The sequence below is a fragment of the Schizophyllum commune genome (assembly GCF_000143185.2).
Source record: "Schizophyllum commune H4-8 unplaced genomic scaffold SCHCOscaffold_6, whole genome shotgun sequence".
Taxonomy (NCBI): Eukaryota; Fungi; Basidiomycota; class Agaricomycetes; order Agaricales; family Schizophyllaceae; genus Schizophyllum; species Schizophyllum commune.
The window spans coordinates 2,042,649-2,068,295 of record NW_026089543.1 but is presented as its reverse complement, the minus strand read 5'-3'; the positions used below and the strand labels follow the sequence as shown (position 1 = coordinate 2,068,295).

General features: G+C 56.0%; 10 protein-coding genes across 10 annotated transcripts; 7 read left to right on the top strand and 3 right to left on the bottom strand.

Moving 5' to 3' along the window:
* Positions 1 to 1,765: 1,765 nt before the first annotated feature.
* SCHCODRAFT_01171804 (ABC1-domain-containing protein) lies at positions 1,766 to 4,137 on the top strand (the record flags this gene model as incomplete). Its single annotated transcript, XM_003031600.2, has 12 exons — positions 1,766 to 1,787; positions 1,899 to 2,018; positions 2,086 to 2,171; positions 2,242 to 2,356; positions 2,494 to 2,604; positions 2,718 to 2,820; positions 2,906 to 2,960; positions 3,018 to 3,098; positions 3,174 to 3,281; positions 3,399 to 3,604; positions 3,775 to 3,912; positions 3,960 to 4,137. 12 exons carry the CDS (start codon positions 1,766 to 1,768, stop codon positions 4,135 to 4,137), a joined length of 1,323 nt encoding a protein of 440 aa, XP_003031646.1.
* A 231-nt stretch (positions 4,138 to 4,368) lies between these two features.
* SCHCODRAFT_02579428 (Snf7-domain-containing protein) lies at positions 4,369 to 5,498 on the bottom strand (the record flags this gene model as incomplete). Its single annotated transcript, XM_003032029.1, has 5 exons — positions 4,369 to 4,448; positions 4,577 to 4,736; positions 4,886 to 5,007; positions 5,094 to 5,271; positions 5,388 to 5,498. 5 exons carry the CDS (start codon positions 5,496 to 5,498, stop codon positions 4,369 to 4,371), a joined length of 651 nt encoding a protein of 216 aa, XP_003032075.1.
* A 559-nt stretch (positions 5,499 to 6,057) lies between these two features.
* Positions 6,058 to 6,760, top strand: SCHCODRAFT_02668156 (uncharacterized protein; the record flags this gene model as incomplete). The annotated part of the gene is made up of 3 exons (XM_003031601.2): positions 6,058 to 6,237; positions 6,354 to 6,467; positions 6,632 to 6,760. 3 exons carry the CDS (start codon positions 6,058 to 6,060, stop codon positions 6,758 to 6,760), a joined length of 423 nt encoding a protein of 140 aa, XP_003031647.1.
* Positions 6,761 to 7,101: 341 nt separating this feature from the next.
* Positions 7,102 to 7,768, top strand: SCHCODRAFT_02701622 (uncharacterized protein; the record flags this gene model as incomplete). The annotated part of the gene is made up of 3 exons (XM_003031602.2): positions 7,102 to 7,272; positions 7,426 to 7,539; positions 7,640 to 7,768. 3 exons carry the CDS (start codon positions 7,102 to 7,104, stop codon positions 7,766 to 7,768), a joined length of 414 nt encoding a protein of 137 aa, XP_003031648.1.
* A 2,185-nt stretch (positions 7,769 to 9,953) lies between these two features.
* SCHCODRAFT_02600011 (uncharacterized protein) lies at positions 9,954 to 11,948 on the bottom strand (the record flags this gene model as incomplete). Its single annotated transcript, XM_003032030.1, has 5 exons — positions 9,954 to 9,973; positions 10,023 to 10,641; positions 10,678 to 11,412; positions 11,571 to 11,807; positions 11,862 to 11,948. 5 exons carry the CDS (start codon positions 11,946 to 11,948, stop codon positions 9,954 to 9,956), a joined length of 1,698 nt encoding a protein of 565 aa, XP_003032076.1.
* A 132-nt stretch (positions 11,949 to 12,080) lies between these two features.
* On the top strand, positions 12,081 to 14,318 carry SCHCODRAFT_02542960 (uncharacterized protein). The gene is made up of 5 exons (XM_003031604.2): positions 12,081 to 12,163; positions 12,211 to 12,438; positions 12,494 to 12,532; positions 12,590 to 14,000; positions 14,058 to 14,318. Exons 1-5 carry the CDS (start codon positions 12,107 to 12,109, stop codon positions 14,093 to 14,095), a joined length of 1,773 nt encoding a protein of 590 aa, XP_003031650.1. The 5' UTR covers positions 12,081 to 12,106; the 3' UTR covers positions 14,096 to 14,318.
* Positions 14,295 to 15,208, top strand: SCHCODRAFT_02300125 (uncharacterized protein). Its single transcript, XM_050342306.1, has 5 exons — positions 14,295 to 14,520; positions 14,577 to 14,601; positions 14,659 to 14,824; positions 14,886 to 15,034; positions 15,091 to 15,208. Exons 1-5 carry the CDS (start codon positions 14,493 to 14,495, stop codon positions 15,092 to 15,094), a joined length of 372 nt encoding a protein of 123 aa, XP_050200189.1. The 5' UTR covers positions 14,295 to 14,492; the 3' UTR covers positions 15,095 to 15,208.
* A 170-nt stretch (positions 15,209 to 15,378) lies between these two features.
* SCHCODRAFT_02627009 (Cullin-domain-containing protein) lies at positions 15,379 to 18,423 on the bottom strand. Its single transcript, XM_003032031.2, has 12 exons — positions 18,400 to 18,423; positions 18,320 to 18,348; positions 18,248 to 18,262; positions 17,848 to 18,198; positions 17,463 to 17,798; positions 16,928 to 17,410; positions 16,789 to 16,878; positions 16,159 to 16,737; positions 15,839 to 16,099; positions 15,646 to 15,783; positions 15,544 to 15,591; positions 15,379 to 15,494 (listed from the first exon to the last, which is right to left on the bottom strand). Exons 1-12 carry the CDS (start codon positions 18,407 to 18,409, stop codon positions 15,489 to 15,491), a joined length of 2,346 nt encoding a protein of 781 aa, XP_003032077.1. The 5' UTR covers positions 18,410 to 18,423; the 3' UTR covers positions 15,379 to 15,488.
* A 674-nt stretch (positions 18,424 to 19,097) lies between these two features.
* On the top strand, positions 19,098 to 21,375 carry SCHCODRAFT_02668151 (MFS general substrate transporter; the record flags this gene model as incomplete). The annotated part of the gene is made up of 10 exons (XM_003031605.1): positions 19,098 to 19,502; positions 19,594 to 19,638; positions 19,696 to 19,789; positions 19,845 to 19,946; positions 20,061 to 20,233; positions 20,310 to 20,464; positions 20,597 to 20,854; positions 20,912 to 20,989; positions 21,115 to 21,181; positions 21,241 to 21,375. 10 exons carry the CDS (start codon positions 19,098 to 19,100, stop codon positions 21,373 to 21,375), a joined length of 1,512 nt encoding a protein of 503 aa, XP_003031651.1.
* A 503-nt stretch (positions 21,376 to 21,878) lies between these two features.
* Positions 21,879 to 25,578, top strand: SCHCODRAFT_02502917 (Coatomer, beta subunit; the record flags this gene model as incomplete). Its single annotated transcript, XM_003031606.1, has 17 exons — positions 21,879 to 22,049; positions 22,088 to 22,227; positions 22,277 to 22,298; positions 22,351 to 22,752; positions 22,802 to 22,913; positions 22,966 to 23,116; positions 23,168 to 23,297; positions 23,352 to 23,886; positions 23,944 to 24,065; positions 24,122 to 24,316; positions 24,373 to 24,486; positions 24,537 to 24,624; positions 24,677 to 24,739; positions 24,795 to 24,940; positions 24,992 to 25,132; positions 25,188 to 25,249; positions 25,305 to 25,578. 17 exons carry the CDS (start codon positions 21,879 to 21,881, stop codon positions 25,576 to 25,578), a joined length of 2,868 nt encoding a protein of 955 aa, XP_003031652.1.
* Positions 25,579 to 25,647: the final 69 nt, after the last annotated feature.

Genomic DNA, 25,647 nt, shown 5'->3' with positions numbered 1-25,647 from the left:
AAGCTTATATACCGCTGGTGCTCTCGAAGCTTCAGTAGGTCATCATTGCGGTGAAATCAAGCTCTGGATCTAGGCGGTGGGGATGGTACAGGATCACCAGAGCAGCTGATAACGCCTATGATGCAGAGTAGAGCTTTATTAACACCCAAAAGGGTTATATACCATGTAACACGCCAGTTTCTTACATGTAACTTCATGTTAATAACACGCGAGTTAATAACATCGTTACTTACAGCTGTAAGTAACTAGTTACATGTTACTTACATACATCGGCCTCGTCGAGTTTTATACCGAACTCTAGATGCGGCCGCGGCAGCCTGGGAAACATCGTGCGCAGTGAGCCTCCACTGGGTGTCCCTCCGTCCCCAGTCGACCTGGCGCAAGGCGGTCCTGGGCTTCAGTACGACGACGAGATGATTATAAAGGCTACACCAATCATGCGCTGAGCAAAAGAGATCAGAAACCACGTCTTGGCAGAAACAAAAAGGGGAACCACAAGCCGTGTGTGCTGGCGAGGAACGAACCAGCGTCGCCGCGTTAACCAGGATAAATCCCGTCCGCCCAGGTCAGAAGGCCACCCAAGTAACCCGCTGCACCACTGACACTCGCTTAGCGACGCTCCCGCGCAGCCACTATATAGCGCTCCTGCACTTGCCTTATCTTCCTACGCCGCTCCCTTTCGATCCTTCAGTCTGCTCTGAGCCGACCTTGCGCATCTCCTTTGATCTATAGAGGATGGGGACAGTAAGAGATGATGAGTGCAGACAAACCACCGTCGAGAACAATGGTCAATTGGCATCCTAATCCGGAAGTATATCGCGTTCGGGCCGGACCCGACTTCCTAGCAGACGCGCTCATCATCGACGCGCTCGTCGTTCAAGTGCACCGCGTCGGATGCCCCCTGGGCCTGCATACAACTGGCTATGCGTACTCGCTGGCGCTGCTGACATCGTCGGGAATGCCGCACGCATCCGTGCCTCTCAGCTCGGTGCGACTCGCGCGGCAGCGGCGGCGCGCCCGTGGAGTGCAGACCACCCGGACGATGTTGCGCCCTCCATAACTAGTGATGCGCAACCCTCTGTGGCTCCAGGAGCTGCCGAAAATGTCCAGTCTACTCCAGCACCGGCAGCAGACGCGTCGGACGCGGCAGCGAATGCGCGTCGCGTACCTATCCAGGCCGAACGACCTACAGACAATATCGAGGTCGTCCCAAGTAAGAGCAGACCAGCGCTGGCGACAGCGTCCCCTGTTTCCCCGCAGGAGGTGCGTGACGCAGTTCCTCTGAGTGCTTAACGCTGACGCGCTGTCCGTAGCCTTCGACCCCGAAGGGTGCTAAACCGCCTACTCCAGCTTCTTCTCGAGAAGACCTTCGTACTAGTCTCCCTCCGCCAGCACCGCGACCTCCTCCCCCCACTCCCTCACATCTGCCGCCGGTCCGTCCTTCCCCCGCTCCAAAAGCCGCACCCGTTCTTGAGCTTGAACGACGTCCCGCGCCACCTCTGGTCGAAGAACCCACCACGACATCTGCAGAGCCTCTTGTCAAGCCCCCAGCTGCAGAGACACTGGTAGAGCAGCCCGTCCCCGAGCAACTTCCTCCACCGGTTGCGCGTCAACTTTCGTCGTCCAGAGTCCCCTCCTCGCGGATCGGACGGTTGTTCCACTATGGAGGTAAATATATACATTCCCCTTCGTCCGTTGAACGAGCTCTTTCTCATCCATACTTCCAGGTCTCGCCGCGTCTCTGGGGTACGGCGCCGCCTCCGAGATGATTCGCCGGACAACGTCAGGTCAGTTCGCTTGACTGCATGCATGCACATAGTGATTGGTGTATGCGTCAACACACCTTTCGGTGCACGCGTGCATGCACTCATATTCGACCTCACTCACCTCATCTGCAGGCTCCGAGAATCAGTCATCCTCCCTTATGATGACGGAGGCTAACATTGGGCGGCTCGTCTCCAAGCTGTCGCAAATGCGCGGCGCGGCCCTGAAGTTAGGACAGTTTATGAGCATACAGGGTACGTGCGTGCTCCGGCTACCGTTGATTTCGAGAAATCGATTGAGAGATGTTGACCGTCGTGTCAGACACCCACGTCCTACCTCCCGACCTCGACGCCGTCTTCCGACGAGTGCAGGATTCTGCGCATTATATGCCGGATGCTCAGTTTGAGGTAGGCTGCGCCACTAAGCTCGTCTGAACCGAGGTCTGTCAAAGGAATGCATCACTCAGCCCTTCCCCAGACCGTCATGCGCGAAGCTCTTGGAGACGACTGGATGTCCAATTTTGCCTCCTTCGAGCGCGTACCGTTCGCAGCGGCCAGTATCGGGCAAGTGCACAGGGCAGAGCTGAAGGCCAGTGTGGCAGGTGGGTATCGTTGCTTCTCATCTTTCCAATCTCCCTTGTCTTGTGCTTGCCCTTTGACGCTGAGAGTCGGCAGAAACGCTAACTCCGCATCCTAGACGCCTCCTTCGCCCACCGCGCCACCCCCGAAGGGACCATCCCCGTCGCCGTCAAGGTCCAGTTCCCGAACATTGCGCGCTCCATAGCGAGTGATTTGGGGTACCTGCGAACGCTGCTGACCGCAGGGAGGCTGTTGCCGAAGGGTGAGTCGATGCCTTTCGCTGCGTCGAATGTGTTCTTCTCGTCCGCGGTGGCCGTTGCTTGCCCTTGGACTATCTCGACCTTACTTGGAGAGCGAGGCTGACATGACACACAGGTCTCTTCCTCAACAAAACCCTGGAAGTCATGAAGGGCGAGCTCGCGGACGAATGCGACTACACCCGCGAGGCTGGCATGGCGAGGAAGTTTAGCGGTTTTGTGTGCGTCTTGACGTCTTCCTGCCGCCTCCCATCCACATACCTCCGCCCTACACTGACCCTGCAATGGAGAACTAACTTTGTACAGTGAATCTGACTCTCGCTTTATGGTGCCCTGGGTGTGGTCAGGGAGTACGAAGGAGGTGCGATAGTCGTAATGATAGTGCCGGGGTGTTATGCTGACGAACAGCAATCGCCAGGTCCTCGTCATGGAGCGCGTAAACGGGATCAGCATTGGCGAAGAGCGGGTGAAGAGGTTGCCGAAGGAGAAGAGGGATGATGTGAGTGTCGCTAGCCCCTGCAATCTCCCGAGCCCCGCTTTACGCTCAGCCCATTCTGACCTTCTCTCACCCCAGATCGCCGCCCGCGTCATCGAGCTCTGCCTGCGCGAGCTCTTCACCTGGCGCACCATGCAGACGGACCCGAACTGGAGCAACTTCTTGTGGGATGAGACGGAGGACAAGGTATGTGACGTGTTTGGTTAACTTCTACAAGCGATCGCTCGACCCCTCCGCGTCTTTACTTGATACCTACATGACTACACCCAAGACCAAGCGACCGTACCAATCACCCTCTCCCAGATCCAACTCGTCGACTTCGGCGCGACGCGCGAGTACAGCAAGGAGTTCATGGATTCTTGGCTCCGCCTCCTGCAGGCCGCCGCCTCGGGCGACCGCGACGCGTGCGTGCGCTGGAGCACGCAGGTCGGCTACCTGACGGGCGCGGAGGACGAGGTGATGGTGGACGCGCATGTGCGGTCGATGACGCTTTTAGCGACGCCGTTTAGGTGAGTTTCTGTGTTACGTGTTGGTGATTGTGCCGGGTGCTTTTCAGGGTCTCAAGGAGATGTTGCATGCAAAGGACATTGCTCGCGACGGACGCCTAGCTTCGTCCGCTCTCCGCCTCCTATTATCGCTCTTGTGCCGACGTACGCCTACTAACAACCCCCTTTTCTAGGTCCACCACCCCCATGCCCGTCTCCTTCGGCCCCACGTCCTCCTGGGCGGACATCACGAACGAGATCCGCGCGCTCATCCCGACGATGCTGAAGCACAGGCTCACGCCGCCGCCGAGGGAGACGTATAGTCTGAACAGGTCAGTGATCGACATCTGCAAGTAGCCCGCGCTGACATTCCTTTCAGGAAACTCTCCGGCGCCTTCCTCCTCGCCGCCCGGCTGGACGCGACCGTCGACACGCGCGCACTCTGGGAGAAGGTGACGGGGGAGTATGTGTTCAGTGATGAGGGTGACGTGTCGAGTGATGTGCGAGGGGAGGGCAAAGGGGTGAGTGAGAAGGTGGTAGGCGGTGATGTAGATTGAGGCTGGGTCAGCGTCACTTTCGGCTTGAGGGGCAATGCAGTAGTGCGAAGCCATTCCGGGTGAACCGGACTCTGAGTCGGCGTATACTAACGCGTCAATAAGTAGTGTACATATACTTCCAGTTCATCCCAACTCGTCTTAATAATCGTGGGTAGGGTGTCTAGCTGGGGGATGAGGGCTTCGTCGGTAGGTCGATACATGTCCAGTAAAAGTCAAGGTAGATGCTTCGGCTCAACTCAACACACTCGCAAGCTCCTGCCGATAGCGCTCCAATATACGCTCGTCCTCGGCCGGGTCGGTGGCTTGTTCTGCTGCGCCCTGTGAGGTAGGTGAGTAACATGTATGGGATGCACAACGAATGTGGCCAAAGTATTCATGGGGTGTACGATGAGTGAGACTAGAGTAACCCCGGACTGAGAACGAATATGGGAATTACCACTCACCGGCACCTCCGTGCTGACACTCCCCGCCTGCCCGAGCTTGCCGTCTGTGAGCGCGAACAGCACCTGATCGACCTCAGCGTCGGCTTCCTCTTCGAGCTCCTCGTCGTCGGCGTCCATGTCGAGCATGTCTTCGGTCATTTCTTCGAGGATGCCGGCCTAATTGAGGAGGGGAGGCAGAGTGGGGAGGAATGGCCAACAGTGAGGGTGATGTTAATGGCGATGCGAGTCAAATTGAGAGGGAGGGGGAACGCGAGGAAAGAAATGGTCAGTATCTGAGAACTGTAGCAAGGTCCAGCTCGGCGCACCTTCATCATTTCCATGCTCATTTCCCGCATCGTCTGCGATATTTGCGGTAGCCGGATGAGCGAGTTCGACAGCTTCATGATCTCGGTGGACTTCTGTAGCGCGCCGGTGACCTTGGCCATAGCTGGAGCATTTGCGTGAGTATACACCTTGATGCGGGGGACGATGGGCGCGTCCCCTTCCCCTTGCCCCAGAAGCGCCGTCACTCACCCAATTGCTGCTGCAACTGATAGTTAATGGACCCCAGGCGCGCCTTGCTCACGGACATCCTGTCCTTCTGCCGATCGACGCGCACGACCTCGCGCGCGAGGATGCGCGCGGACTTGACGTCGCCCTTCGTCGCGAGCTGCTTGACCGTCTTCTTCGCGTCCTTTGCGCGGACATCGAGCTGGGGTGGGTGGGGTGTCAGATAAGTGTTATGGTGCACGGGAGGGGTAGTGTGGCAAGTCAGTCGCGTACATGGAGCGGTACTTGAGTACGATGGCGCGCAGCTAGCAGACGTACCTGGTGCATCTCCCTGTCGAGCTTACGACTCTCCGCACGCAGCTTTGCCTGCCATTCCCGCACCCGCTGCTCGGGTGTGGGGCCCCAGATGAAGCGGTTGATGGAATCCATAGTGGACATGGTGGGCGCTTGACGGCACTAGGCGACAGGCTAGACAGTTGATGGAGATACGGCGCGGGTCGGGTGGATAGGGAGCAGCAAGCGAGGGATCCTGTATTGTTGCTTATACGCTCAAGTGTAGTCAGTGAGTGCTTGAGACGGATTACTGTGAGGGTATCATGGCAGGAGATGAAGACAGCTCAGCGGCGCAACGGGCCGCAAGGCAACACGTGGGATATTGCCTTTTGTGGTTCCAACGCCGACTGTGCGGCTTGTCTCTTGCCTCCATGTACATCACCCAATTGGACGTCCGATTGGCGCCGCAAGCCGCCAGGCTCTCATCTAAAGCGAACTAAGGCCCAATGAAGAACGACCTCGCTCCATCGTTAGGTGGACATGCAATTGCTAGAAGGCGTGCACATCGACGTTTGGCCCGCGCGGTGAACCTTGGGCTATACAGGCTGGCTCCCATTATCTGCAATCATCCGTGTTACCCGTGTCACCTTACGCAAATAAGTACTCGTCCTGATTAAATCCACTCGACCTCCTCGGAGCAGCCCTCACCTCGACGATGTCGGACGCCAACGACGATACGCCCTCTCTGCGCAATGACCGCGTCCGCCTGATATATCTTGTCAAGCGGCGCAAAGATATGACCCATGAGGAGTTCGCTGAATACTGGCTGAAAGCTCACTCCAAAATCTTCGCCGGCTCGCGTGTTGCGCATCAGTACATGTCGCGTTACGAGCAGGTGCGTATTGACTCAGGTCGGACATGCAGTCTCCGGAAAGGAGGGTGACCATCATCGCTGCACCCCTCAGCGGCGACTTGACAGAGTGTTTGAGCTTAAGCTGATCTTCCATGCAGATGCACCCCTCTGCCGCGACAGAGAAGGCGTGGGAGGAGAAATACGGCATACGGGCCACGACCTTCGACGGTGTCGCTTTGTTCGAGGCAGACTCGTTCGAAGACATACGGAAGGTACGTGGCTACGACGCAGGTCTTTGGAGCTCTGGCAGTCGGTCTTTTGAGTCCACTGTACGCGCACTATAAATTTGGACTCGCCCTTGCTTCTCTGAAAACTTTCTCTGCCCTTTCTGCAAATCGCTGCTCGCCCCATTCCATGACTAACCCTCGTCTCTCAGGTATTCGACTCCGAGGAATACAAAGCTCACGTCCGCCCCGACGAATACCAGTTCATCGACCACGACGGCTCCCAGATCATCCCGATGAACTTCTGGGTCGGCTTCGACCACACGAAGGCGAAGCTGTAGACAAACTCGCGGGTCTAGGACAGGCGCAGTGGTCGGCTGTACCAATGCTGTCATTTGAATCGAAGAAATTCCGCGTTCCACACGTCCTCGTATTCTCGTCTGCACAGCGAAGTGATTGCGCCAAAAAGGACTCACACTGTTTAGGCTGGCCTAAGATCGGCTGCAGTTCACAGGCGCTCATCGACGCGCATGTCGCCTCGAATGAATCCACCTGTCGCCCCCAGATGGACGCACTTGCGCTGTCGGCGCACTTAGGTCGGATTGTATTGCAGGCACGCCACACGATGCTACACACTCTATCGTCTTATAGGCTGCCTGGCGCGACCTTCTTCGCTCTGACGATGCCCGATAGCAAGCCTACCCTGCGCAAGGACCGCGTCCGCCTCATATACCTCCTCAAGCGACGGAAGGGCATGACGCACGAGGAGTTCTCGGACTACTGGCTGAACGTCCATTCGAAGATCTTCACCGGCTCGCGCGTCGCGCATCAGTATACGGTGCGATATGATCAGGTGAGTACGAGTGAATAGCGTATTGCAGCCTTTTGGGCGGACAGTGGACGGTCTGTTGCAGCCATCTGGATGGACAGTCTGCTGCGGCCACTTTGCCCGGCACCTCAAGTTCGCGATCCACATAGGCTTCGTAACGCTGACTTCGGCACACAGATGCACCTCTCGCCCTCGGCCATGAAGGCTTGGAGCGAGAAGTATGGCTTCCCGGCCGCGACTTACGACGGTGTCGTTCTGCTTGAGGCAGACTCGTTTGAGGACTTGCAACAGGTGTGTCGGCGTGCCACGATTCTTTGACGCTCTGTATCCCATTCTCCCAGCCCGAGTCTGCCCCTACTAAATGGCCGACTAACATCTTACCATCCCCCAGGTCTTTGACTCGCCTGAATACAAGGCGCTTATGCAACCCGACGAGCACAACTTCATCGACCACGAAGGCAGCCAAATCATGCTCATGAATTACTGGGTCGGATTCGACCATACAAAGGCAAAGCTATAGCAGAGGCACGATCGGGCTCTTGGTCGCGCCGGAGGACCAGAATGGATGACAGTTGTCGGCTGCGAGTGTCGGTCGAGGTGGAGGAATATAGCTTTGAGGCTGTCCATGACTGAGGCCTGCACGCGCGCGAATGGTAGCATGCATCCATGCCTCCTCTGAAATAGAGCAGTATATCTCTTGGTAAAGCTGACACTTCTCCGAGGGTGTCTAGCGCTTCGTTCGCTCGACGCTGACAGACGCGTAATGCGCCCGGGCTGATGCGTCTCAAGCGTTTGCCGCTGGCTCCGCTGCCCGTGTGGCATAATCGGGCGCTTCGTATGAGCACAAATGCAGTTGCACAATCAAGCTTTGAGACAAGGCAGACTCTGACGATGAGCGCTTTCGCTGGGAGCCTGATTGGCCCAGCAGCACAGGAATATATACCAAATCGGGAATAGCTTTGTTCTCAAAACACCGCTTCTCAAGTCTGGCTTCCCCAATTTCTCACCTCAAAAACGTGCGCAACAGACACAGTATAGCGCTCTCTGATGCCAGATGTAACCGAGGGCAGCACAATACAGCGAATAAGATAGGGTCATGAGCGGTATATAATAATTGCACTGCACGCCATATCACAAGGGTCGGTGGATTAGTGGTTATTTGCGAGGCGTGTTGAGCTGCGGCGTCCTCAGATGTGTAACGACTTCTGTTGCCAATGCGGTGATGCACGTTCGTAACTGTCTAAGAAACGCCTTGGGGATTCTTCGGGCTCTTTTTGCTCTTTTTCCGTGCCAAAAAGCAGGACTCGACGGTTTCGGAGCCCGCAAACGTCGACTATGGGGGATATTTCTTGCGGAGTAGGCATCGTGACCCGGAGGACGCAAGTTCGATTTCTGTACTACATCATGATCACGTCTGCCTAGTACGGGCCGTCGGAGCATGCTTCGCGAACCTCGGCGACAGTCTCAAGCACTCTCGCATCGTTTCCATAAGTTAGTATATATCCCCATGCATAAGCTAGCTCGCAAATACAGGAGGGTCTCAAGTCGTGTGCACCTGAACGAAGTGATATCATTCGGAGTTCACACGCATGAGCGTATGTCTGGTTAGGGAAAGCCTTCGCAAAAGCTTCCCGAGCAAGACACAATGGTGATTCGAGAACCCTCCGTTCTGGGCTCTGCCAGCGGAGGATTCTTGAATCACGATGAGTCTGCCCTCAGCGCGATGTCGATCTGGACATCTCCACTTTGGGTAGGCTTCGTAAGTAGATAGATCTGTGCATACAGGTTAGATTACCAGGCATCAAAGAAAAAGAAGGAAGAAACGCACGATGGATTCAAGAAAGGAGAATAAGTAAGCAGAATGGTGACTGCGCTGGTTCATGGGCTCGTTACACATTCGAAACGATATCGTGAGCCAGCCGGCACGACGTGAACATGCAAGATCTGCAAAACATCGTCAGCTGATAGAAGCCTGAGGGAAAGATACTGCAGCGCACCATGAAGCGCATCTGGATCGCTAGACCACTGGGCATCTTGGTCATGCTTGCTGGCGGCGTGCTTGACGCTGTCTGCAGGTAAGCTTCAAGCTCCCTTTGAATGGATGGAAGACATACACCTAGGACGGGAGTTGTGACACCGGTCGGGCAGCATGGCTGAGGGAAAACACGCAATCAGCCTCATCGCAGGTCTATCCAGAGCCCGAACGTACAGTGGTATACCCCAGCTGCGCAAGGCTACACGTCCACCGGTCAGCAACGTACGCAGATCATCATCGGCAGAACGCACGCACTGTCACAACTCCCGTCCAGGGAATAATTCAAAAAACGGATCTCTCCATCTTCGTCTTGTGCGCGGCGGGGCTCGTGGGAGGCCCCGCCGCCTGATTATTGAGGATTATCGAATGGTAGCTGATTCGTCGTTCGTATGCCTGACAGCGGTCGACTTGCGTCGACGCTGGGGACAAGGGGTCCGAAGAAGGTAGCGTGCGAACAGACCGTGGATATAGACCGCGCTTGAGGGTAGGCTAGACGCCTCGCTGTTGTCTTGCATTTGAAGAACGTCAGGCGACGCGAGCAGGGCTCGAAAGGAAATGCGAGTCGATGATACAAGACCAGAACATATCGAACGCATACAAAACGATGTAGAATCAAGATAGAGAGACGTCATCCGCTGCACCAGATCAAACCTAAAAACCCAGAGGGACTTCAGTTGCTTGCGGGTAGCCCTGGAAGACACGGTCAGCGTTGGTCCTAAATCGAAAGCGTATCACTCACAAGGCGCGCTTGCTCCATAGTACGGTGGAAGCACCGAATACCTCACCCGGTTCCACATCGTCGCGACCCCCAGCGCCGGCACTACGTGTAGCTTCTGCAGACCCGGAAATAACGAGCGCAGGAAGCCAGCGACCAGCGGAACGTCGACGCCGAGCGCGGTGCGGAAGCCCAGGTCCAGCGTGTGTATGCGACTTTGGCGGGCGGGAAGGACGAGGTCCGGGAGCGAGTTGACGTGAAGCTGGATGCCGAGCTCTTCGAGGTCGGGGCAGGAGGTGGCGAAGGAGACAAGAGCAGCAAGCGTGGTCGAGGAAGAGAGTACCGCCGTGTCCGGTGCATCCCGCGCATGCTTCAACTTGAAGACCCTGAGAGACGGCCAGGAGGGGGCAAGCGCAGCGTAATCAGCGTCGGTCATCGAAATGTCGCTGCTGACGCTGATGTCCAGTTCGACCAAGCAAGGAAAGGCGCGAAGCGGGGTAAGCTGGTCGACGGCGAAGGACCAATCCCGAGAGGAGCCCTTACGTTCGTCGATCCGCACGCGACGAAGTGTAGCCGGTCGACATTCCTGACGGATCCTCGTAAGTAGGGTGTCGAGATCGTCAGAGCCAGCGATATCCAAAGACTGCATGTCGAGATGCTCGAGTTCTACGGAACTCACGAGGGCGCGCGCGAACGCAGCCTTCTGCTTTCGGACCGTCAACGATCGGAGTGACCTAAGGTTATAGTCCGTCTCCGTGTCGTCGAGCTCGCTGATCTCCACGTTGAGCGAGCGCAGCGAGTCGTATGCAGGTTGAAGCAGAGCAGGGAGGTCCTTCGCGAAGATGAGGCGTAGTTTGAGTGCGCGCAACGAGTGGATGACGGGGGCGATATCCCGAAGATTGGGCATGTCGAAAACACTCCGGTGTTCCACCACAGAATACGGGCGGAAAGGCTCGGGATCGTCGTCCTCGTCATCAGAAGTGTCGTTGTCGTTCAGGATCTCCTCGAGTAGGTCGGAGAGCATGAACTCGCAGTGGCTGAAGTTATCGATCTTCGTGCGCCTGAGTAACTCGTCAAGCCCCCAGATGGTGCAGTAGGCGACACAGGAGCTGAGGTTGGCGCCTAACAATGGAAGAAGAAGTTCGGCAGGAATGCCGGAGAAACTGTTGACCTCCAGTCGCTGCAGGCGCGGGAAGAGGGCGGCACGGCTCGGATCGGAAGACAGCGAGCGGGAGACCCCTGTCAAAGTGTGCATGTCTACAAGAATGGTTCCTTGACGCCAGAAGGTATCAAAATAGTGATCCAAGGTGGGACTCGAAATGGGATGAATGAGAAGCGTCGTGACATGGGATGCAAGGCGTAGAAGACTTGGATGCTGCTCCCATATATCATCGGGGAGCGGCTTGTGCTGCCGCTAGCGTGCAGATGCAGTGAGCATACAACAGTGGTCAACGTTAAGACGAGCTTACCAGACAAGAGAAATTGCGACTGTGATCACGAACGAAAGGATCGTTATCCGGCTAAACAGTGAATCAAATAATTGTGGTCCAATGGCGGCGCCATTGTACTCACCACATATACGTAGTTCAGATAGAAGTACTCCGGCATCAAAAGACGAAGCAGGGGCACAATGGAAGGGAGCTCGCGCCACAGTATGCCTTCGCCAAGGGCCTGAAATCGCTGGTCCACCCGGACAAGAGATGCGAGGTCCGCCTTGGAGTTATGTCCGACATGTTCCGCAATCTCGTGAAGGGTTTCTACTGAGAGGCGATAAATGGCGGGCGGTTTAACGGGAGCTGGGTCTTGTATCTGGGCGATGCATGAGCTTCCAAGGGCCATTGGAGAGGCAGGAGAAGGACGTACCGCCGAATTATCCACTGGTGCGCCAAAAAGAGCAGCAGAGATACTATTGTAGATGAAAACTGGTAGGCGGGTAACGCTGAAGTCCATGGCGACAAGGACAAGGGTGATGGAAAGAATCCGAAAGATACAACGCTAGACCGCCGTGGTTGTCAACCGGCGTTCGCCGAACGGAAGAGTCATCTCCTATCTTTTGTGATGGCCGAATTCCCGATTAGGAATGCCAATTGTTCTCTCTTCCTACCATAATGGCTCTCAGCGATACCCGCTCCTTACGAGATTCCGCCAGCACGATGCCTGACAAGGTATGCTGTGCCAGAGGCCCTCACATGAAGGCTGACGAATATGATAGCAGGCGGGTCTTGCATATGCTCAGCGTCCGGCGCTTTACACCCTCCCTCGCGAAACCCTTGACGAGATAGCTAGTCATCTCGGCAAACCTGACCTCATTTCTCTGGCCTTGGTCGACCGCCACTATAATCCAATTGCTCAGCGCAAGATCTGGCACACTCTGTCCTCACTGGTGCCTATCATGCTCCTTCTCCCTGAGGAGCGTTTATGTTTGGAGGAAATCAAAGTCGTGAGTTGGCCTATGACAAACCCGCAGACCAATTACTCACTTCATGCTCTACCAGCCTGATCACTATAGTGTTGAACGAAAAATCTGGCTATTGGTGTGCTGCGTTATCTTGAGCCGCTCGTACCCTGCAACTCACGCTGGTACATTACAGCATCTTCTGGATATCGATGACAGTGATTGGGATTCATACCCGCGCCTTCGACTGCTGGCGTCGTACGTCCGGAAGCTATACCTTCATCCTCTGCTAGAGGATAAACGCGATCGCGACTCCCGTCTGCCCACATTCTTCCGCCAGGGCAAAGTATACATCGACTGGACGACTCATGCCCTCATGGCCGATTCCCTCGCGAGGTGCCGCGACGATTTCACCCTATTCCACAACCTGCAAACTCTGGAAGTCTACAGCGGCGTAGACGGCGGTTTCCCTGCGAAGCTCTTACTCCCATTCACCGGCCCGCGTCTGTCGACTTTCATCCCGCGTTGCCTCATCGCCGACATGGACGCCGATCCGCTTTGGAACAATATCAATATCACAGAGTTCCGATTCGCCGATCCACGCTCAGCGGGGAAGGCTGGGGACGCGAGCGCCCTTACTATCCCGCTGCTCGCAGCGATGCGACCCCAGTTCGCGTCTCTACGCACGCTCGACCTACGTTTGCATCACTCCACCGGCCTGCGTACATTGCTGAAGGAATGCACCGACTCGCTCGTCCAGCTTACCCTGACGCTCGGTGACTGCAGCGAGACCGTGGGTAGCTTCAACCTGCTAGGTCTGCGCCGGATCACCCTGCGAGGCCAGTCTGCTGCATTCGCCGTCGCTCTTCTAGGATCGCCGCATCTTCAGCAGGTGGATCTGCAGACATCGTTCATGAAGGGCGAAAGCGATCTGGAGGATATTGTCGCCGCCATCGCGCGGACCTGTCAACCAAGCGTTCTTCGCTCAGCTCGCATTGTTGGCAAAACCGTAGGAAAGTTAGAGCCGGATGATCGCCTGCATAGCCCAGATGAATCGCCTATCGCCAAGGAATGGTTCCTCTCCCTGCGCCACATAAACTCACTTCTGGCCTTTACCGAGCTCATCACCCTCGAGGTCCGTGCATCGTACAAAATCATGCTGGACAACTCCGACTACGCATTATTGGCTCAGCACCTACCTCATATCCGCGTCTTCAAGGTGGAGACATACGACATGTACTCTTTCGGTAATTGGGAACGCGAAAGGATCCTACCACCGCAGCTCGCGACCCTCAACGCCCTCATCCGCTTCGCGTATCATTGCCCCGACCTCGAGCGACTCTCCTTGAATATCCATGACGTGAGGGACATACCGTCGCTCGAGGACTGGGATTGCCTGCTGGATACTCCCAGTCAGGTCTCCGAACTGGCCGTTGGTTTCGGTGGTCTGGAGGTGCCCGTCTCCGAAGTCGCCCGCTTCCTCCATTTGCTCTTCCCGGCACTCAAACACCTCAAAAGCGCACAAGCTCGTCTAGCTACGACGTGGCAACACGTAGACAAACTACTCATGGAGGCGCGTGGTCGCGTCGACAAGCCGCGCCCTTTGAGTCAGTAATTCCCATTCATCGACGTTTGGTTGTTGTTGCTGACCTTCGAGCGTGCAGATATCTTCCATGTCATGAACGGCCAATACGACGGCTAGTACAGCCTAAGCGACGAGATTTGATTCTTCCATGTACGGCTGCGACGTCGTCCCCGTGTATCTTTCCCGACGTGTTGTGTGTAATGGGTATATTCGTCGCCCCGTCTCTTGTCCTTTATGTAGCCCGAGAATCACCACAAGCATCCTCTCGTCGCTCGTGACCGTCCCCTGGCGCGCGTTAGGTAACCAAATGGTCTGCCCTCAAGTTCGCCCTACAACTAGCCCATATTCGCACGGCGGCTTCTTCGGACCCCTTGTCCCCAGCGGCGACGCAAGTCGCCCGCTGTCGCGAGTACGAACGACGAACAAATATCAACCAATAATCCCCAATAATCCGGCGGCGGGGCTCTGATGAGCCCCGCCGCGCGCAGCTGAGAACGGAAAGATCCGTTGGAAGATGAGACGGAGGACGAGGACTGTGACCGGTATGTGTTCATGCAGGCCGTAGGATGGGTGCGATTGCTCATCGATGAAGTCGCAGACATTGCGCAGCTTGAGCGATCGCTGTATGAACCCATCCCTTCGACTTGCTAACTCTGAGCCTGACTATACTCCCCTCTCAGCCAAGCTGCGCATCTGAGGTCACAGTCCCCGTCCTCCACGGTATGTCAATTTGTTATGCATCGTCGAACAAGGTCCGACCTCTCACCAGTGTGTCTGGTCCGCGCTCGCGGGCCGACCCATCCAGCATGGTTTGATGCCAGCGGTCCGCTACGGGCTGCGCAACTGGTGGGTTTGATTCCCTCTGCTGGCCTCTGTCCGAATTTCTCACCCGCCCCTGTCCATGTAGACCATGCAGATGGTCCCGATTGAAAGCCGAGCGGCTTACTGCTCGACTTCACTGTCGATTTCCTTGAGCAAGGATCTCCCTGCGTGCTCCAACAGGCTGCTATACGCGCTATTGGCAAGCACAGGTTTCACAACCCCCACTAGCGGTCGGTGCGTTGCGTCTCTCCCCTCAATGCTCGTGTGATACTTAGATACCCTTTCATCAGTTAAATTACGACCACGGCTTTCATTGAGGAGGTTTCATTGCTCAAAGCCTGTCCGGGCATGTGAGCTGGACTTTCCCTTGAGACCATCTGTCCCAGCTAGGACAACGTATGGTCACCTAGAAATACTGAGCACGAAGGCGCCTTCTGTTGCCGTGTATTCACATTGACCGAGCGCGAGCGCGCTGACCACAATAACAGAGATGTCATTGTGAGCTTATTGTGTTGCATCTGTCAGTGAAGAGAGCTCCCATCAAAAGACTGCGGTGATGCAGTCCAGTCGACGGAGCGTGGAGGTGCCGCGTCGATACGGCCAAAGAAACTCAAAAGATGCGATATAACAATGTTGGTGATACAGTGAGCGTATATACGCGATACACATGAGGGCATACATCCTCGTCTCAGGCCTGGGCTGGGATGAGCAAGCTGCAACGCGCACGTAAGCAGAAGACGCACTAGGTAATTGTATGACTTGCGGTCGTCGCAGCGTTCGAGGTATTCGCGCTGAACGAGAATGTCAGGTCATCTGACAAGAAGCAAAACCCAAGATGACCATACCTCTATTAAGTTCTCGATCCGCTTCTTGATATCCAGCGGATTGGGGTGGAAGCGCGAGGACAGCTGCCGGGTCACCTCGTTGATGAGGTCGTTGTGCCCACACCGCTTCCTGTCCTTCATAATGCGCACGATGCATGCCTGCGTATAAGATGTTAGTGCATCCATCCTTGCCGACCTTTAACCATGCACTCACATCCGTCTGATGCCTGCGCTCCTCGTCAATGTGGTCGCGCGTCTCCTTCCGCTCGTCGTTCGTCTCGGGCCGCGAGGAGATGGTGCTGATCTTGATCTTCTGCATCGGCGCGCTGAAGTCGGCGTTGAAGGAGAAGGAGTCGGAGGGGTCAACGTCGCGGCCGTGCGGGTGCTTCTTGAGGATCTTGAACTTCGCGCAGGCGAGGGACTGCAGATGTCGCTGCAGCTCGGCGTCCGCGATGCCCGTAGCCTCCTTGATTTCCTGTAGCAAACGTTGGGTAAGCGTGACTATCCTACGAGGTCAAGTACACTACGACGCACCTTATAAGTCAAGAACTGATCGTCCTCGACATCCTCGAATAACAGCAAAACGACGAGCGCCATTGTCGACACATTCAGATCATGCGTCCTTGCATTGAAACGCACCCTCACATCCGCATGCCCCAACGACGGCTGCCACGTCAACCTCCTTCCACTATGCTGCGACATATAGAACCTCTCATACGCCTGGCAGCTCTTCAGCAGCACCCCCGGCATCGCGCACGGCACCGGCACCATCGAGACCGGCCAGAACGTCGAGGTCATCACGATCACCGACACCTCCGCCGGCGGTTGCAACGACGTCCCCCTCAGCAGGTGCGCACGGAATTTGTCCATGTGCTCCGCGGAGATCTTCATGTCGTGGAACATGCCCTCGAGCTTCTGCGTGAACTGGAAGCCGCACTCGACCTTGAGCTTGGCGAGCATGCCGCGCTCGGCGTCGTCGGAGACGGAGCGTGCGTTGAGAAGCCGCTTGGAGAGGTGTGCTTTGTAGTAGCGCTCGAAGACGTCCTTTTCGGTGATGTAGCGGAAGACGGTGATGGTCTTGTCGAGCACTTGTTCGACTTCGTCGTCAGATTTCTGGGTAGACGATTAGAGCTGGAAATAACAAAGGGGGGAAGCGATACTTACGCCCTTGAGCCCGCGCTTCAGATGATCGTCGATGAACAATGATATGAACTCCGGTGATTTCTCGTTCATGTTGATGAACGTGCCAAATGCCTGAATGGATGTCAGTGAGCTGCAGCAAGCCAATCCAGATGCGACTTACCTCGTTCAAAGTGCTCTCGACGTCCCTGTTGCTCTGGAAGGACTTCTCCCACGCGGTGTCGAACTTGTCCTTCAGGTTCAACACATCCTGTACCCATCGCAAAGCGGAGGACAGCGCATCCGACTGAGCCGTGGCGCGGGCTTTGCCCTTGCCTTTCCCCTTCTCCGGTTCAGCCTTGGGCTCGGCACTCCCACCAAGGGACAGCTGGTTAATCTCCTTTCCTCGCCGCGATATTGACTCTCGTAGCGCCCGCTTGAGGGAAGGGATACCTGCCGGCACCATGGAGAAGAGGCGAAACAGCCGATCGAGGTCATCGTACTTGTCCATGTCCAGCATGGAGTCGAGGCCTGTCGGGGCGGAGAGGATGTGTGTTAGGTGGCGGGAGAGGAGGTGGTCTTGGAGGATGCTTCGTAGTGCGGGTTCGGTCTGGTGGTGCAGGTAGTGGTGTATTCGGTCCTCTTCGGCAAGAAAGTGGGATTCCGCCTGGACGTTATGTTGTCAGAAGTAGTATAAACATGATTTGAGGGTGACGCACCCGACGCAGGTATTCTGGCGAGTCGCATGTCTCCGCTAATCGCTCTCCTTCAGCACGGTAGAAAGCCTCGCTTTCCTTGAGGAAGGGAGGCTCAAGGTCTCTCTTGTAAACAGTCTCCTGCGTGTCGGCATCGGCTATGAGACCAAGGAAGACGTCGACGCAGCCCTTGACGGTCGAGCGATTGATCATGTAGCCTTCGCGTTCATACTGGATCTCGTTCAGGACGGCGCTAACAAGATGATCCTTGATCGGCGAGCGGAGGATGTGGCGCAAGAAGAGGTCAAGTCCTACGTCCCACGTCGGGGGCACGTTCGCGGATTTGGTGTGAACGCGGTCCTACTGCCTTCGTCAATATATAGACGTGGGGAAGGATATTAGCACGCACCATGTATTGCAAGATCTGCCCTAGCCGCGTCATGTTGCTTGTGTGGTCATCCCATACTGACTTCAGCGCCTTGAGCAGGATCTCGCTCTCCTGGCTGAGTTGAGGGCCGTCCTTGACCATGCCCGTGGGGAAGACGGGGATGATGCGCTCTTGAGCTAGAGTTTCGAGGTTCTCTGCGACGAGCTGCTTGACGCCATTATATAGCTTCTCTCCGTGTCGTAAGAGGACCATGTTGTACGCGAAGCGGTAGTTGTGCTCGAAGGAGAGGTTGCTGGCATTGTTGTTCTGAATCTCGCGTATGTTGCGTGCGAGTTCGGCCCATGTTTGGTCAATAGAGATATCGTTGCCGTGCTGGGGTAGAGGTGAACGAGTGTCCAGTGCACGTCTCTGTTGTCTTTACCTTTCGTGGTGGTTTCTGTCAGACCTTGCTGGTTAACAGGGAGTGATGATGGTAAAGTAAAGGCGCACGCACGATCTTTGGCTTCGCTCGCCGCGCCGCTGCTGTAAATTGGCATCAACTTTCCGCATGTCAAGCGATATGAGAGCGCGCACGAGTGGACATCACGTAGTACAAGGGCAGAACAATCGCTGACGGAGATATGCATCGCGCACTCAAGCGCCCGTGCACGTGGCTCATGTGGCGTCCATTGTCCAGCAACCAAATATTTGGTCGATGCCCTTTTCTGTTGCCAAGTCGCATCAACAGCTTCCCCATCTGCTCCCCATGGGCCGCAGGTCGGCACCCGACGATGCAGCACAATGTGCGCTACGAGACTTTCTGCTGAAAGTCCGGGAGAACAGTCAGAGACTCTCGACCTGCGAGCAGTAAAATCGAAGCTCTTCTTTCAGTGCCACGAATTCGACACTAGACTCGAATCCCGTTTATGAGGGCATCCCGCGCAGAGCTTCCCGTCGACCCGCACGTCCAAAAGCATGAAGATGAGCGTCCCTTCATTATGGAGGCACCCTTTCTCCGCGTCCGGCTCTCGTCGGCCTCTTGCAGATGGATGCACCGGGATCAAATCTTCAGCCACTTTGAAACCGGAACCTGAGCGCGACGCGCCGCTCCGCCCTCAGGCAAACACAGCGGTCCGTCGGACGCCTGGGCACGTCATGCAGCGAGTCCCCTCGCGTCGTCCTGGGCGCCTAAACCGAAGTGCCGTGGTATAAAGGTATATACGAACGGCCGTTCGCGAGGTACTTTGCCCAGTCCTCGTCCTCGCCGCGCTCGTTCTGCGCCGTTCTGCTCGATGGCGGAAGCCACCCCGACCGCCTCACTCACGCGCGTCAATTCCATCGCCTCGTCCACCGCGACGCATATTGCTCCTTCGCCACATCATAGCGTGCCAGGGCTCGGCCTCGCGCAAGTCGTGTCCAACGGACATGGCGAGTCCGCCATCCCAGAAGACAAGGTCCTCGAAGCGGTCGAAAACCTCGACGACAACTGGCAGGACGATCCCGCCAACCCTCGGAACTGGGCTCCTGGTCGGAAATGGCTCGCCGCGATCATCGTATCGTGGTACACCTTCGTCTCGCCTCTGACCTCTTCTGCGATCTCGTCGGGCTTACCTGAGCTGGCGATGCGGTATGGAATCACGAACCCGACGGTGGAGGCGTTGTGTCTGTCGATATATCTCTTGTCCATGGCGATCGGTGTGAGTAGGTGGCACATTTGTACTCGTCGTACCGTGGACCGCGCCATGTACTTGGAATTGTTTTCTGACACGCAATGTCTCTTTGCTGTAGCCCTTGTTCATTGGACCGATCTCTGAGATGTACGGGCGAACATACGTGAGTCGAAATCCCACTCTTCTCATCCGAACACTTCCTCAAATATCTCGCGAGTAGGTCTACCACATTACGGCCGTCATTTCCCTAGCTTTGAATCTGGCGTGCGCGTATGCCCCGACGGCAGGATCGCTCATCGCTCTGAGGTTTCTTAGTGCGTGCGCTACTCCGTAGTCATATTTTGCATCAGTCTGACTTCGTTTCTTCAGGCGGTTTCGCTGGCTCTGCCCCCGTGGCCATCGGCCCTGGGTCTATCGGCGACATCTTCAGCGAGCGCGAGCGGTCCTCCGCGATGGCAGCGTACTCACTAGGTGAGCGACTCCTTCCCGCACATCATCTCTCCCTCCTGCCGCTCCTCCTTCTCTACCATTCTCCCTCCCTCCTTTTCTCTACCAGCTTTGCATCACAACTCAACCCCCTCCCAGGCCCCCTCATGGGCCCCATCGTCGGGCCCATCTGCTGCGGCTTCATCACCGAGCAAGTAGGCGTGAAGTACGTCTTCGTCTTCATCGCGTGCCTCAACGGCTCGACGCTCTTGCTTGGGGTGCCATTCCTGCGCGAGACGTTTGCGCCGGTGGTGAGGGTCAGGAGAGCGAAGGTGAGCAGTCAATCTATGCAGCACAGTGACGGTATCGTCTGCTGTGCAAATTGTCGTCGACTCACACTCCATCCAGGCCACGGGCGAGATCGAGCGCTGGACGGAGGCGCATCCGCTCTTCGCGCACGCCTATATGGATAAGGGCCGCGTCTTGTGGGCGAGCTTGAGTAGGCCGACTGTGCTGTTGACGAGGAGTGCAATTTGTGGGTTGTTGTGTCTGTATATGGCGTTGTGAGTAGCCGTTCTTCGCCCTTCCGCAATTTCGTTATAGTTGGATCTGCGTCTCTCGCCTCCTCCTCTCCCTACCTTCGTCCGTCCCTGACTCTGCCGCCCCCCTCCCGAAACTGACTTTTCCTTCCTCAGCATGTACGGCATCTACTTCCTCATGTTCGCCACCTTTGCCGACTTCTTTCACTCCACCTACGGCTTCTCCACCGGAATTGGCGGCCTTGCATACATTGGGCTGGGCGTCGGGTTCCTAATCTCCGCCATTTTTGGCGCGAAATTCGGGGACGCGGCTTACCACCACCTCTCGAAGAAGCACAACGACGGGAAGGGCAAGCCGGAGTACCGCGTACCTGTACTGATTGTGGGGTCGTTTTTTGTTCCTATTGGGGTTTTGTGAGTTTCCTGTTTACGCTGTCGTCAAGTAGTGCGAGCTGAAGGATTTTTCTATAGCTGGTACGGGTGGTCAGCAGAGGCCAAGATTCATTGGATTATGCCGATCATTGGGTCCGGGATCTTTGGTTTCGGTGCGTGTTATGATTCGCTCTCGTGCGCTATGCCCCTGACCTCTTTCCTATGCAGGGCAAATGACTGCATTGTTAGTACTCTCTGCGCATGTTTGAAAGAAAATACTCTGACGCGGTTTATCACCTCAGCCTGCCGATACAACTCTACCTCGTCGACACCTTCACGTACGCCGCGAGCGCGGTGTCAGCCGCCACGGTACGTTTCAATGCAATCAATCAGTTGCGCTCGTACTGACTGTGATCTTCCGTGCCTAGTTCTTGCGCTCTATGCTTGGCTTCGCGTTCCCGTTGTTCGGGAAGCAGATGTTCAAAGCGATGGGTATGGGCGGGGCAAACTCATTGTTGGGAGGTTCGTTACACATTCATCACTTCCTTTATTGTATCAACTAAGAGCTCTTCACAGGCCTCGCGATCCTCCTGGGCATACCATTCCCAATATATTTGTGGTTCTACGGGGAGAAGCTTCGACAGCGGAACCCCTTGTCGAGAACGACGCCTGCGGAAATGGAGGCTATGGGAAAGGTTTAGTGGCAGGATTCGGAAGTTTGAGAACGATGGAGGGTGAGAGAGAAAAGATCGTGGTTTACGTTTAGAGCGATATAGAGGTATTCACATAGATTACGACTCACGAGGACAGTAATGCCTTAGACAAGACCTTATGTAGCCATTAGCCAAGCCTCTTCGCCAGGCAGTACAGCAGGAAATATTCTGTTATCCCTATCAACTATTCTGTGGTGGTGGTCCTACTCTCAAGTCTGGCAATAAGACGCTGATGGTGCAAGTCGAACTTGTGGGTCCAGGTCGGCGAATGCCGAAGACGCGGCAAACAGAACCAAGCAGCCACGTTCCGCTGGACGTCGTCGGACTTCGCGTTGAGGACGCGTTTTGCAATCATGGTCGCCGAGCCCCCCTGCTACACCGTCGTCAATGAGGCGATTGGCGAGTATCCATCCGCGTCGGACCTCCGCAATTCGCTGCAAAAGGGCTCGGACGAGGTCAAGATTGACACCTTGAAGAAGATCATAGTATCGACCATCAATGGCAACCCACAGGCGCGTACATACGTTCAGCTGGGAGGAGAGGTGCTGACGACGCGGTATAGCCGACGTTGTTGATGCCCATCATTCAATATGTGCTGCCCTCGAAGAACAAGCATCTCAAGAAGTTGCTGCACTTCTATTGGGAGGTATGCCCGAAATATGACGAGACCGGCAAGCTCAAGCAGGAGATGATCCTTGTCGTGTGAGTGCTAAAGGCCCTGGCGACTGGGAAGTGTATTGACATCTCATAGCAATGCGATCCGGAATGACCTGGTACGCGACGCGTCCGCTCTATGTACGCGCAGGCGCTCACCCACCATCTCAGCAACATCCCAACGAATACATCCGCGGCGCGACCCTCCGCTTCCTGCAGAAGATCGCCAAGGACCAGGAGCTCCTCGAACCCCTCATCCCCACATGCCGCTCCTGCCTCGAGCACCGGCACTCATACGTGCGCAAGAACGCCGTCTTCGCCGTCTACTCCATCTACAACGAGTTCGAGCACCTCATCCCCGATGCCCCCGAGCTCATGTCCACCTTCCTCGTCGCCGAGTCCGACTCGACGTGCAAGCGCAACGCCTTCGTCTTCCTCGCACACTGCTCGATGCCGAAGGCGGTCGAATATATACTCAGCATATACGACTCGATTCCTTCGCTGGACGAAGCACTGCAAATGGCCATTATTGAGGTCATACGATTGGACTGCAAGTCAGAGTCAGCAAACAGGGTGAGTCAATGACCTGCGATGTCCCATCCGGATGCTGAACGTCCTCTAGTCCCGTTACATTAGATGTATATTCGAGCTGCTCAACGTCTCATCACACGCCGTCAAGTACGAAGCTGCTACGACCCTCACGACTCTCACCCAGAACCCTGCCGCGATCAAAGGTGCGAGCGTCGGACGCGCAGATTCTTCATATCGCTGACCTACTATCTGAAGCTGCCGCCTCTTGCCTTGTAAACCTCATCGTGAAGGAGTCCGACAATAACGTCAAGCTCATCGTGCTCGACCGTCTCAACAATCTTCGCGCACGACATGGACATGTTCTTGACGGCTTGGTCATGGACGTTCTGCCAGTCCTCTCTAGCAGGTGCGCCGCCTTCGAATTTTGGGCCGAGACAAAGCTCACAGATTCTTGTAGCACCGATATTGAAGTCCGCCGCAAAGCCATGAGCATCATCCTGAGTATGACTTCGAGCCGCAACGTCGAGGAGGTAGTCATGTACCTGAAGAAGCAGCTGCAGAAGACGCAGGAGGTTGACTTCGAGAAGGTAAGCAGTCCCGCTCCCATTTTGGGTCCCATCGCTCACATTCTCGCGATCCAGGCTCCCGAATACCGCCAGCTCCTCATCCAGTCCATCCACGTCACTGCCATCAAGTTCTCCGAGGTCGCCGCCAGCGTCGTGCACTCCCTCATGGACTTCCTCGGTGACACCAACAACCCCTCCGCGCTCGACGTCGTCGCCTTCGTGCGCGAGGTCGTCGAGAAGTTCCCCGCGCTCCGCCCCTCCATAACCACGCACCTCGTCTCGACGCTCCCGAGCATCAAGTCTGGCAAGGTCTTCCGCGGCGTGCTCTGGATCCTTGGCGAGTACGTTGCGGAGGTGCCGGACATCCAGGCGACGATGCAGGAGGTGCGCAAGGTGCTGGGCGAGATTCCGATTTTGGCGTCGGAGCAGCGGGCGCTGGATGAGGCTGCGGGGACAGTGGATGCGGAGGGTGGCGAAGATGCGGAGGAGGGCGTGAAGACGTCGACGAGGCCAAAGGTGTTGGCGGATGGCACGTATGCTACGGAAACGGCTTACTCGACCGCTGGACCCTCGAGCGTGCCGAGCACTAAGTCGAAGCCGCCGTTGAGAGGTGTGTAACTTTTCTCCCTGATTATTGTCTGTACTATGTTGCTGACGTATTTCTCAGCTCTCATCCTCGGTGGCGACTTCTTCACCGGCGCCGTACTTGCTGTCGCGCTCACAAAGCTCGTCCTACGCTTCTCCGAGCTCAGCGAAGATAAGGATGCGCTCAATGGGCTGCGCGCTGAAGTACGTTCTGCTCTCTCAAGTCGTTGTATGCAGCATATACCAACAATGACTATCAGGCGATGCTCATCATGGCATCCGTCATCCGCGTCGGGCAGTCCAAGTTCGTGACCGTACAGATCGACGAGGACTCGAACGAGCGCATCATGCAGTGCATTCAGACCCTCAGCGAGCTTGAGGACGAGAAGGCCGTGCACGATATCTTCCTCCGCGACTCGCAGACGGCGTATACGCGCATGCTCGGTGCGCAGGAGGTATGGCTGGTCATTGCATCGTTGTATATTGTTGTCGCTGAACATGTGACGTCTAGAAACGCGCAGCGGAAGCGAAGGCGGCGGAGTCGGCAAAGCCTGCGGTTGTGCAGGTGGACGACCTGATCACGTTCAGCCAGTTCTCGAAGAAGGCGGCGGACGATATCATCGATGTATGTGATGTCTCTCGGTCGTCGGGATATATGCTGAACTTCTGTACCAGGATGATGAGGATGTTATTCGGGCGACGGGTGCGGGCGATGTCCAGGAGGACTTCATCTCGAACCTTAGCAGGATATCGCAGCTGACTGGTGCGCCGCTTGAGTTGACTTGTGATATTTCTGTGCTGACTGGCCCCGGTAGGCTTCTCCGACCCCATATACGCTGAGGCATATGTCAAGATGCACGGATTCGACATCATCCTCGGTGAGCAGTCATTTCTTGCTCCCCGCCAGCAATGAGCTGACAAATACCGCGATAGACGTCCTCTTGGTCAATCAGACCGCCAACACGTTGCAGAACCTCTGTCTTGACTTCGCAACCCTTGGCGACCTCAAGATCGTCGAGCGACCTGCGGTATACACCATCGGCCCGCATGGCTTCCAGAGCATCAAGGCGACTATCAAGGTCAACCGACGCCTATAACCCATCGAGGTTCAGAACTGACAGTGTCATTAGGTTTCCTCGACAGAAACTGGTGTCATCTTTGGTAGCATCCTCTGGGAGGGCCCGAACTTGGCGGAGTCATGCGTGATCTTGAACGACATCCACATCGACATTATGGACTACATCAAGCCCGCGTACTGCAACGAAGCACAGGTACGGGTTTTGCTTTATCAACTTCATTTCTTGTTGTCTGACGGACTTGCTCCAGTTCCGTAGCATGTGGACCGAGTTTGAGTGGGAGAACCGCGTCAACGTTGGCAACTCCACCATGTCGTACGTTCGCCCTCTGCCCCAGCAATCTCACTCTGACTTACACCCTTCTTAGTGACCCCCGCGACTACCTCCAGCTCGTCATGAAGGCGACGAATATGTCGTGTCTGACGCCCGAGGGCGCCTTATCCGGCGACTGCGACTTCCTCTCCGCCAACATGTATGCGCGAAGCCTCTTTGGCGAGGACGCGCTCGCGAACTTAAGCGTCGAGCGGACGGAGAACGGGACGATCACGGGCCATGTGCGGATACGCAGCAAGACGCAGGGCATTGCGCTTTCGTTGGGGGATCGTATAACGATGGGTAAGTCCTCAGTATGTTTACGGTAGTAGGTAACTTGACTGATACATCACTCTAGCACAAAAAGATAGCAAGCCGATTGCGGCTTAGAGTACATG